General features: G+C 35.3%; 1 protein-coding gene across 2 annotated transcripts in view; it reads right to left on the reverse strand.

The window, feature by feature from the left end:
• The window catches only part of LOC145668959 (uncharacterized), a 590,098-nt gene that overhangs the window by 29,500 nt on the left and 547,511 nt on the right, over nucleotides 1-13,087 (reverse strand). For both annotated transcript variants that reach the window (XM_081737250.1, XM_081737251.1), the window contains exon 10: nucleotides 9,411-9,500. In XM_081737250.1, coding sequence (XP_081593376.1) covers nucleotides 9,411-9,500 — 90 coding nt within the window. The remainder of the gene's footprint in view (nucleotides 1-9,410; nucleotides 9,501-13,087) is intronic.

The following is a 13,087-nucleotide window of genomic DNA, read 5'->3' on the forward strand; positions in this document are numbered from 1 at the left end:
ATGTGTCGTGTTTTAATATATGTGTTAAGGTAAATAACCTAGGTCATGAAGGACCGCTACTAATGGTTTAAATCGGCTCTAGGAGTGAAACAAAAATAGCAGGATGAGCCCAAATACGACATCTTTCTTCCAGGAAGTTGAAATTCTTATTGATGCGATACATAAATTCATATTGAGTTTATAAGTCTGATTATTTTTTTTCTCTTGGCTAATTCATATGTGTGGTCGATCCTAGGGAACAGAGTTCAGAGGCTGGATGGTTATCAATCACCGGTCGGAATAACAGTACAAAGAATGATTTCACCTTTCTCGTTTCCAGGTCTAGGTCTGGGCAATCCCACGGTCGTGGTGCCTGGAGCTAGGTCTGGGTGGTATGAGGGAACATGTGTCTATTCCGAAGCATTCCAAAATTGATTAGTCGTTAATAACATTTAGAATGATTCATCTTTCAACGACTTTCCCGACCTTTTACTATATTTCCGGAATTATCCAGTAATCTGTTTTATTAAAATACCCTATTTCTTTTCTTTCTTCTTTTCCTACCTCCTTCTTTTACCCTTCTACTTTCTTCTATTTCTTTTCTATTTCTAAATGAAAGAAAACGGAGTCATGATTGAGAGTAGTCGCTATTGGCACGGTCAATAAGTTGTTTAGATGAGTTTTCTTCGGGAGTCCGACATGGAATAATCAACAATAACAAGAAAGTTTATTGGAATTTACTTTATTGGAAAATAATCCGGATTTCAATCAGTAGGTGATGTTTCGTAATCGTCCTCGTTCAAAGAAAATTAATTTTAGCGACTTCTCTCCAGTACATTGCACTTTATTATTATTATTATTTTTTTTTTTTTTCGTTTTCTTTCAGTGGAACTAATAAAGGTTCAGCACAACCTTTAAATAAATATGTGGGAAGTTCATCTGGGCCACTACTTCTGCTAGATTTTAATTGCTTTATTGATTGGTGAATTTTATTTTTAGAAATATGTGTTACTGCTAAACTATAGCTTATAACTAACTAACTAACTCTATGGCCTATGGAACCCGGAGGTTCAATGCCGCGTTCACAAAAGCTCTCCGCTGACTTCTATCCTTAGCTAACTGCATCCAGTTTCTACTCTGTATTCCAATCTCTGCGAGATCCATCTTAATATTGTCCTCCCATCTGCGCCTAGGTCTTCCTAATGGTCGTTTTCCGATTGGTCTTCCAGTCAAGACTTTGAAAGCGTCTCTACTTTCTTCCATTCTAGCTACATGACCCGCCCATCTAAGCCTCCTAGACTTGACGACCCTAACAATGTTGGGTAAACCATATAAATTATGTAGTTCCTTGTTATGAAGTTTCCGCCATTCCCCATTCCCGTTCCTCTTGGGTCCGAATATTCTTATAACTGATTCATAATTTTCATTCAGAGTATATGTAGGTGGACTAGGATCATAAACACTGCCAAAATACTTAGCGAATCCATTTGCAATTTCTTGAGGTGAATTTAATGAATCATCCCTGTATTGCATTACAGAAATATTAGATTTTCTTTTTCTTTTACTATTCAATAAATTCCAAAATTTTTAAGGGTCGTGTTTGATTATTTCTTCATAAGATTTAATGTAGTTATTATACGCAGTTTTTATCAATTTTTTCGAATGGCTACGAAATTCATTATATTGTTCGTCATGATAATTTGAAGTTTTTCGGCGTCTCCTATGATACTCTTTTCTTTTTAGAACATTAATTATTTCATTATCGAACCAATGTGGAAATTTTCTTCTATTTCTATTGTTAAACTTGGGTACGTGTGCTTCAATAATTTTATGTACTGTATCATAGAAAATATCTAAAGCGTCATTTATATTCCGAACGTTTCTTAAGTCATTCCATGTTTCATTCTTTAAGTCTCTATAGATACCACAAAAATCTGCCTTACGATAATTATAATAAGAAGAGACGTCACATCTCTTTCGGGTATCCTTATAATTACATGGAATATTAAATACCAACGGTGGGTGATGTACGTCAACTGATACCAGAGGTGAGGTACATAACTCGACTTTAATTACATCATCACGGCCGCATAAAACCAAATCAAGTGTTCTGTGATTAACATTTAAGACATTATTCACATTCGTTAATCCTAACAATGATATAAAATTATTAATTTCTGTGATGAAAATATCATTTGCATTCCAATTTGTTGCAGCACCGATAAGTGATGGTATGTTAAAGTCACCTATAATTAATAATTTATCATTATATTTGACAAATAAATACTCTATTTTTGAATACAACTCTCGATAAATATCAATACTTGTACCAGGAGGTATATAAAGCACAACCATTATCCTAACAGCTCGTATTACAATTCGTGTACAAACAATTTGAATGCCATCGATACTAGTATCAATAGAATAACTATCATATTTGTCTTTAATGGCTAAGATTACACCTCCTCCTCTAGTCCCCAACCTATCCTGTCTATAGATTATATATCTGTTATCTAATATTTCATTGTCATAAACATTACTGGTAAGCCAAGTTTCTGTAATAGCTATTAAATCATAATTCTCCGCCAAGACTCTCAAATACAAGTCACATGATTTGTTATTAATACTACGCATATTTTGATAATAAACAGATAAATCATACTCACTAAACATGTCTACTTATGCGAGAGAGCTTGTATATCTGCCATCGAATTTAATGTATATACGCGTCTGTCATTGGCTGATTTTCTAAGCTTAATCTTACAAGCCCAGTCTATCCACACAAACTCATAATTATTTTCAAGCTTCACCTTCCTTGCTTCCTTGAACAAGTTTCGCCTGTAACTAGTAAGGTTCGGATTGACATAGATAGTCTTATTAACCTTCAATCCAATATCACGACAGGAAATATTACGTTTTACCTTTCGTTTTTGAAGGAATGCGTCCCTATCTTGTCTCCGCACAAACTTTACAATTATGCCTGGAATGGAGTTACCTGCTGTAGAACTTAATCTATGACAAGTATCTATCATAGAAGTGTCCAACTTACAATCAAGCGCATTACCTACATCTTTTATTATTTGGGTAACATTTTCGTTATTCGCAACTGGAATACCATGCACTTTCAGTGTATTCCTACGACCATATTGGTCCAACTCCTCAATTCTTGACTCCAGCACATCAAGTTGCTTAACTAAATTAACAGTTTCACTTTTCACTTGTTCTACTTGCTCAACACACTTTTTAAGGTCACTATTGTATTGTCTTAGCATGTTGTTATTTTCTTCTATTTTCTCATGAATAAATTCAATCGATTTTCCGAGTTCCACTTCCACTGTCTTATTCTCCTTTTTTATTGTCTTAATTTCCTCCTGTATTGACAATAAAAGTTGATACACCTCTAATAATGTAGGACATGAATTTTTGGGCGATGCAGAAGAATCAACACCACCACTTTTCCTCCGAATATTTACACATGTATCACATCGCCACGGATTATCAGAATTACGTATTGATTTAACATCATCCTCTTTCAAATTTGAGCATTTAGAATGAAACAGATTATTACAGGAAGTACACCTCACTTTCATATCTTTGTCCAACCTGGAGACGGATTTTGTACATTTTCCACAGACACTCATTTTTATAAAACTACGATAGTTTCGATTTCTCGATTGTGCTCCAATAATTCTTAACTTGGGGTTTGCAACGCTGATTTCGACTGTCGTTTGTTTGTTTACATTCCTCGCGAATTCCAGACACGAGTTAATTGCATTATTTTAGTTAATTTTGTATAGATACTGAATACTTATTATTCTATTTAATATTAGTACTTACGTGGTTGTAATATGCCACATTTCATGCACACACTTTGCTGGAAACCCACTTAAATAACATAATTTCAGGAGCACAATCACAAGCTGCTTATCACTCGAGCATCGTTGCCTAGGACGATAAATGTTATTCTCTACACAAGACTCCAAGTTGAGGAGATGAAAATCTATATATAGCACAACATGATTTAGTTTAATGAATTAGAGCAAGAAAGTTTTGTGCGGTGGCCGTGCATTTTATTAGCTTGGCTAACGAATTAAAGCGAGAAAGTTTTGTGCGGTGGCCGTACGTTTTATTAGCTTGGCTAACGAATTAAAGCGAGAAAGTTTTGTGCGGTGGCCGTACGTTTTATTAGCTTGGCTAACGAATTAAAGCGAGAAAGTTTTGCGCGGTGGCCGTACATTTTATTAGCTTGGCTAACGAATTAAAGCGAGAAAGTTTTGTGCGGTGGCCGTACGTTTTATTAGCTTGGCTAACGAATTAAAACGAGAAAGTTTTGTGCGCTGGCCGTATGTTTTATTAGCTTGGCTAACGAATTAGAGCGAGAAAGTTTTGTGCGGTGGCCGTACGTTTTATTAGCTTGGCTGCAATATAAAAGTTATTTTCTGATTGTATCTTCATGACTATTTGAAAAAAAAATCTAGTGGGGAAAATGTTGTCTCTGCCACTGATGAAAATTCTCTTCTCCAGGGGGATAAATCTGTCAGAGGAAAACCTTAGCAACTCCCTCAATTATAGTGATCGCAAGGAGTCGTGAAGCTTGACCTAGATACATCAATTTCACCACTCAATAGAACGCGAGGGTGTTTCCCGGTCGTTAACTCCAATCCATTAAATTTTGCCAGTGTCATCTCTCGCACTATACGGAGAACATCTCCTGAGAGTATAGTGTTGTCGGATTGCCGTTAAGTTTTGTTTTGTTTATTTTTGTTGTTATTGTTGTTGTTTTACATTTTTGCCATTATTACTGTTATCCTTTAATTTGAATAACTAACTGTTAGTCTTCGTAATGTAGTTCTGTAAGTACTTTTTCTTTCGCCATGTCCTCTAAATTTAGCAACGTTCTTGGTGCACTTCTGCTGTTTCGCTTTTTCTCAAGTGTGCGTTCGGAAGGCAGCTCCACGAATTGTACCGAATTCTTCCAATGTATCACACGTGAGGGACACCAGTTCTATGATTTATGTAGAGCCCAGGCTTTACGAGTCGTCGCAGTCACTTTAGTACACTGCATGAGACAGTGTGTGAAGTTGAAGTTTGTTGTGAACACGGCGTAAAACCCATGAATTTCTACAGAAGACATTACGTACAGAATTGTAACGAGACGTTCACCTCAGAAAGGCATTTGAACAGTGTAAAATTGTTCCAAAGTATTCATACATTCGTCAGTGACAAAATCCCAACTGTAATGGTTCCTATTTCACAGCAGTAATTCTTGCGAACATGAAACGCATGGAACGCCTGGTCCAAGTGACCCTATTTGCGCCTACGCATGGAACGCCTGGTCCAAGTGATCCTATTTGCGCCTACGCATGGAACGCCTGGTCCAAGTGATCCTATTTGCGCCTTTAAAAGAGTCCTTCGGAGACAGCATTTTACTCGTAGCATTGATGAAGTGGAGCAGGCTGTTCCTAAAATGGTTCAGGTGTGGTGGTGATGTGATGAATCTTTCTACGCTAAAGCTTTCGAGACATTAGTTAGAAGATATGTGTAGCACAGGATGTATCGAAAAATACACGTAGTTTCCACTCTTGAAGTTTGTTCTTTTATTTTATAACCTGGAAAGTCCAGGTTTGACTTGAACGTCCCAAATATATATATAAAGAGGCATGTGAAGTGCTTAAATTTTTAAGGTAAATATACTTTTCATTAATTATCGTATTTGTTTCAGACGCGATAACTATCTATATACTACTATGTACACTCATGTCCAAAATTATTGTCGCATATATACAACACTGTCTTCTTGTAAGAATATAATTTGATAATGATTTTGCAGGGTACTTTTAATACTGACACTATGTGTGTAATCGGGAAATGTATATTTGTGGTAAATTTCATAGAGAAATAATTATAAATACGGAAATTATAATGAGTAAAACAAAATGTTGCTAAATGGACAAGAAAGTTTTATTTTCGTTCTATTGTCCTTATTTACTACTCTTTTCACATGAAATTTGCACATACATGTCTTTGCCGATTATATAATACTAACATTATAAGAAATACCGGCCGAATTCGTTATCAAATTATATTCCTACAACAACATATTTATAGATATGCGGCAATAATTTTGAACATGAGTGTACATTTGTATAATAAGACACATCCCCACAGTTGAAAAACGATGATTTATTAAAAGAAAATTTACAACGAAAGTATACAATTGTGGTAAAATGTTGCTAAGGAAAAAAAATCGATCACTAATAAAAAAAACTAGGTGTTATAACACAGGAAAACACAAACAATTCATCGATCTTTTTGTGAAGAAAGAGAGAGAGAGAAAAAACAAGAAACTTGTAAGTACAGAAAACTATTGTTTATTAAGTAAATAATTGTGTGTTTAGGCCTCGTATTGTAAACAAAAACTGTTCAAAAGTATTTTCGTGTTGATTTGTGTTACTTTCTGGCCATTTTGCATATTATCTACGGTTACAGCGCCATCCAATTTCGTGAATAAATCAAGAGTTCAGTGTATTTACAGCTAGATTTATGTACCAACTTATGCAGGGTGGCCCAAAAGTAGGTATACAGACCAGCATCAATCAAGTATGACATTTTAATTTATTAAGATAATGAATTTATTGGCTTTGATTTGTTCCGAGCTTAAGGTATAAGTTAAAACACATTAAGAACAGATAAAGAAGGAACTAACTCAATACCTGTATGAATAACAAGTAAATGATATAAAATGTCATGACCGATCAGTACGGGACTGTATACCTACTTTTGGGCCACTCTGTATAACTGCATTTAAGTTGCTCAATTTTGGTCCAACATTTTCAAAAAAATAAGGTTTATTTTTATAGTCGCATATATAAAATAGTAAGATTGACAAGATCATGGGAACTATTTAGTTATCTTGTACTTTAGCTTCGTTCTCCTTGAACTGTTCCATTGTTAGTTGAGTTTCGGAAAATCACCACTAGATGGCTGGGAAGCCCTTGAAGAACTGATGTCGCTTAGCAACACGCACGAAGGACTAAGTGTGACTCTGTGTCAATTAATTCTGTCCACTGAAGGAGAACAAATGCCCACTTGAATGGACACAACACAAACATTATTACGTTTCAAGAGGGAAGGATACAACATAACAGATTAAATAAAAAAATATATTTTTTACTTAAACGTTTCACATTACATACAATAACGCTATCCATAACACCTGATGACAATTGTATGTATGCAGGTTGACCTTAATACAAAATGGATTTAAAATGAAATTAAATTAATACAGACAAATGATGTCTTTAGAGAAGGGGCGATTTTACACGTAGGTGGAACGACTGTGTCCTGTGGAAATATATTTAATTTTTAATGAAATAAATCTGACTTATTTCAGTTGAAAGATTTGTCTTTGATTCTTAAAAATAATACGAACATTTTTCTTAAATTAAAATGCTTTAATCAACTACTGCACATCAATCAACATACATATTATAAATCGTAGTCAAATAAGACCAAAAGACTTCCTAGTTACTATTCCCATCTTACGCCAGTTATCACATGTAACAGATAACTAAGGTGATCATAGGCTGTTTGCACGACTCTACGGCTTCAAATATTTTATAGAATTGACCTATAGCTGGAATGATTTATTCTTCAAATTTAACAGTAAGTTTACGAAATCTAGTATTACAGCAATTTTTCAGAGCTATATTATTTGAGAAAGTAGTATTACACTACTGCCATCTATACGTCCATTCTACGAAATACTTGAAAACAGCACAATACTGCTCTAATGGTCGTTGTGCATCTGAGTTGTCTTCTATCGCTAATCATGGAAGAACTTTCCAAGTTAACGCACATGCAGCAAAATAGCAATAAAACGGGAGTAAACCAAGATGAAAACATTAAAAAAATATAATTTTATAAAATCCAACATTTAAGGAAAGTAGCTGTTTTCTCCCCAAGCTTTCTGCTCGTCTGTACATTGCCTCCACGCTAGCGACATATCCTGGCATCAAATAGAAGGCAGCACAGCTAGTGACAACTAGTAGCACGATTGGACTATTAAAATTGTGCTTGACACACTGAGGGCCTTGCTTTCATGATAAGGATTTGTAGAGACTTTAAGATAATAGATGCATATGTAGTTTCTCTATTTAGGCCAAGAGGTGACAAAGGTCTGTCTTGGCTTTTGGTGTTAATTAGCCAGATAGAGATGTCCGTCATACTGATCGCTTTCAATTACAACTTAATCATAAGAAAAAAAAAATGAAACGAAAATAAAATCATAAAGTTTGACGTCCCACGTAAATGCCGCCTAGACTAAAGGGCACGGTGATGATGAAAAATGGATGAAATGAAGAAAGTGGAAGGAAACGAGAGAACCCCAAGAAAACCCACGCACACGATGTTTGTCCACCACAAAGCTCACTTGGCGCGAGCTGGAATCGAACTAAGGACCCCATGTACTAGAGGTGAACACTCTACCACTGAGCCACCGCGGCCCTGTAAGAAAGAAAAAAAAAAGGATTATGCTATACTTCCAATTTAATTTTGATTTGATTAGTTTTACGGAACGTCCTATAGGATAATGACGCGATTTTCAGTAGTATTATTACATTAACATGATAATACTGAAAGTGAGTGGAAAGAAAGTAATGGAAGAGAAAATGGAAAAGGGCACCAAACATGGGTGCCGATCCTGGGGGGGGGGCGAGGTGGCCCGGGCCTCCCCAAAGCTCATGTATTTAAGAATATCGTATTTGGCATAATTTGAATGCAATTTGTCTTACAATCCTCATATACGCCTTCTGCATCTGAATGCCCCCCCCCCCAAAAAAAATTACAGAGAAAACAGCATCCTTGGCACCAAATTGCTTTTAGATTATGGAACTGCACTCTACCTTAAAATATCACGAACATTGCAATATATGGTACTATCATGCTATTTGTAGCAAGGAAGGAAGTAGGCGAAAGTAACCTAGTAGGTCTTGCTATTTGTAATGAGAAAGATAATAAGTGAAAATAATTTAGTAAGCCTAACGTAGGCGAATAGTCGGCCTCGTTGGGAAGTACGATAAATAAAGTAAAAAAAATATATGTTGGCCCAACGTAGTTTACAGCGTACGTTGGCCAACCAACAACTTGCCGTCATTTATCCAACAGTTTCGACTTCGTACTTTCAATTGCAGTTTTACTTCTTTTGTGGGGGTTACGTTGACAATTGAGTTGGTTGCCAAATGCTTGTCAAAGCGATCCAATCACAACGTAGTGCTAACATTGGGAATTAGATAATCTACTGCTTCATTCTCACTGTTGGATCGACTGTTTGTGCTGCTAGGGAAACATGGAAATAAAATGAAAAATAAAATAATCATAAACACATAATCTATACGCAGGACGAAATTAATTGAACGCTGAAGAATACGCACCTGTAGAAGACAGTCGAGCCAAGGTTCAGCAACATCCATTGGCCTTGCTTCGTTGGATATGTCTGCTACTTTAATTAGCACCATCGACAGCTAAAACAATAAATAAATAAATAAATAAAGCTGGATGCAAAACAATTGTTCACCAGTGTTCTTTACTAATCATATATCCAAAATAAAACATTTTCTATATCAATTCACACTTTGACTTTGTGTACACTCATGTCCAAAATGATTGTCGCATGTCTATAACTATCTTCTTGTAAGAATATAATTTGATAATGATTTTGCAGGGTACTTTTAATACTGATAGTATGCGTATAATCGGGAAATGTATATTTGTGGTAAATTTCATAGGAAAAGAATTATAAATACGAAAATTAGAATGAGTAAAACAAAATGTTGCTAAATGGACAAGAAAGTTTTATTTTCATTTTATTGTTCTTATTTACTGCTCTTTTGACATGAAATTTTCCACATAAATGTCTTTGCCGATTATATACTTACTAACATTATAAGAAATACCGGCCGAATTCGTTATCAAATTATATTCCTACAACAACATATTTATACACATGCGACAATAATTTTGGACATGAGTGTACATGATTTTATAAAAAAAATACAATAAAACAGATGCTGATAAACAGGCGTGCACTCGGAAATTTTTGTTGAGAGGGATCGAACTTCTATGTAGGATTGAACGGATATTATTCTGCACCTGAAGAAACGGTAAGTAACTGTAAAAACTTTCACCTGTATTTTAAGGAGAAAAAATGATAGAACTAGATTGTTTTTAAGAGTACAAATGAAGTGTGAGATCAAATTTTCATGCTAATCAATCATTTCCCTGTTAAACAAACATAGTTTTATTGAGAAACTGTACAAAGGTATGTCGACTTACGCTTACGTAGTTTTTGGGGGGTCCACACCCAGTGGACCCTCCCTCACGGGTGCGCCCCTATATATACGATCATTTCTGCCTTCAAGCATGTAATTTTGCTCAATTTGGTTATGATCTATCAGTTGATTTGTCTCATCTTTTGATAACTCTAATTAAACAGAAATTAAAATTTAGAAGTTAATCATAAATTTAGGTTATATCTCATTAACCTTATTATTATGTAATGACTTAATGATGCCATAATGAAGAGCTTTATGGAGGCATTTTTCAATTTCATATTAATTGATAGTGTAGTTCAAGTACAGCATTGGTGGGAATACTCGGTCGAAAAATTGTAAAAGCTTTTCAGGCCAGTCATTCTGCGTGAAGTTTTCTTGTTTTTTTTTTGTTTTTTTTTCATTCACACCAAGCAAATACTGGGATATCAGTGGCGGATCTACAAGGTAAAAACTGGGGGCAGCCAGAAACCAGACTATGATAGGTATATCATGAGTTTACTATAAACTTTCAAAAAAATATATATAAAATAGCTTAAATTATTCTTGTCACCAAGGGCGACCATCAGGGGAGGCAAGGTGGGGCGCTCGCAACCCTAAGAGGAAATCGTACTTGGGAATATCGAAAGCCCAATAGAATTTTTACATTAGTTATAGCAAAATTTGAAACTATATTTGAAACCTCGCCTATATTTACCCCCCCTGGAAACCACAACATGGGCTCCCTTGCTTGTCACTAAACAAACTGGGGGAGCGTAGGCCCCCTGGCCCCGAGCTAAATCCGTCACTCGATGATATCTCACAGAATGGTCTCAGACCGCTTCCTCTCCCATTCCTCGGACAGTGTGAGCACTGAGGGATGTCATACGTGACGGGCTAACATGGCCATAGATCCCGAAAACCCAGAAATCTAATTCCTAATTATAGTGACGGGCTAACGTGGCCATAGATGCCGAAAGTTCAGAAATCTAATTCCTAATCCTAATCCTAGTGACGGGCTAACATGGCCATAGATGCCGAAAGTTTAGAAATCTAATTCCTAATCCTAATCCTAGTGACGGGCTAACATGGCCATAGATGCCGAAAGCCCGAAAACCTAATTCCTAATCCTAATCCTAGTGATGGGCTAACATGGCCATAGATGCCGAAAGCCCAGAAATCTAAATCCTAATCCTAATCCTATGACGGGCTAACATGGCTATAGATGCCGAAAGCCCAGAAATCTAATTCCTAATCCTAATCTTAGTGATGGGCTAACATGGCCATAGATAGCGAAAGCCCAGAAATCTAATTCCTAATCCTAATTCTGAATTAAGAACAGCACCAATTTTTAGGTTTACAAAAAAAAAAAAAAAAAAAAAAAAGGCATTCAAAAGTTTAAGAGCCTCCAGTTGAGAAACACTGGTTTAACGGAGAACCAGAATAGCATCAAACAAATGGAGAAGCATCTCACGAAATAGGTCATTGTCTCGTTTCCTTACTCATTTTTCTCCTTCTCTTCCTCCTCTTCATCTCCTTCTGCTACAAGCACACATCAAAGTCTCCGCGTTTTACAACATAAACCTACAAGAAAATAACGATGATGTGGAAACGTTTTGTTTGTGTTAAGTAACAAGCTCATTTTGCGAAGTATAAAAATTTGAAAGACCATCTTTTGTTCTTCGTTAACCACTCTCGCTTTGTTAGATGATTCATAGGCAGATAACAGCTCAATTTCGCTTTCAGTTTCCTCTTCCCATCAAATAAGATGGAAGGTGATGAAAGATGAACGAAGACTAGAAAACTTAAAGCTGTTTGAAACCCAATTGGAATTCCATTCGTGTGGATATGTGTTTATAGGAGTTGCTAATAATCAGCGTCAGCAACTTACTGTTAAGTTCAATTTTACATTCAAATAAACTAAATAAATATCAGAAGAATACAAGTATTATTTGCAATAACCAAGATTGTTTTAATTAATTAATTATAAATTAAAAGTCTTTTGTTTTGTTCCATATTATTTCCATTGTAAGCAAAACTGACATCACTGCTTCTCTCTGACACATTTTATTCTATTTACATTTATAGGTAAAACGTTTTAATATTTCAATCTGTCAAATTTTATTCTAACATTTATCGTATAAATAGAAGTGGTTTTCAATGCTTCAATTTGACGTGCTTTATTCTGTTTACATTTATAGATAAAACTAGTTTTAATGCTTCAGTTTGATGTGTTTCATTCTGTTTACATTTATAGATAAAACTGGTTTTAATGCTTCAGTTTAATGTGTTTTATTCTGTTTACATTTATAGATAAAACTGGTTTTAATGCTTCAGTTTGATGTGTTTCATTCTGTTTACATTTATAGGTAAAACTGGTTTTAATGCTTCAGCTTGATGTATTTTACTATGTTTACATTTATAGGTAAAACTGTTTGCTGATCTTCAATGCTTCAGTTTGTTATGTTTTATTCTATTTGTACTTATAGGTAAAACGTTTTAATGTTTCACTACATTATATTTTGTTCTATTTCATTTATAGGTAAACTGGTTTAGTATTTCAATCTATTACGTTTTATCCTATTTCCATTTATCCATAAAGTTGATTACAATGCTTCAGTCTGTTACGTATACACAGCGCCGTGACTTAAATTTTTCCTGGGGGGCAAGCATTAATATTTGGGCCCCTGGAAAAAGTTATTTTCGATCCTCTCGCAAAATTTGAAAATAGGCTCCTACTTTCCATATTTCTCTTACTCTTTGTGAGCTCCCGGAGCCTGTGAGCCTTCCCGCACGCTCCT

This window comes from Thermobia domestica, chromosome 13, assembly GCF_964235325.1.
Source record: "Thermobia domestica chromosome 13, izTheDome1.hap1.1, whole genome shotgun sequence".
NCBI lineage: Eukaryota > Metazoa > Arthropoda > Insecta > Zygentoma > Lepismatidae > Thermobia > Thermobia domestica.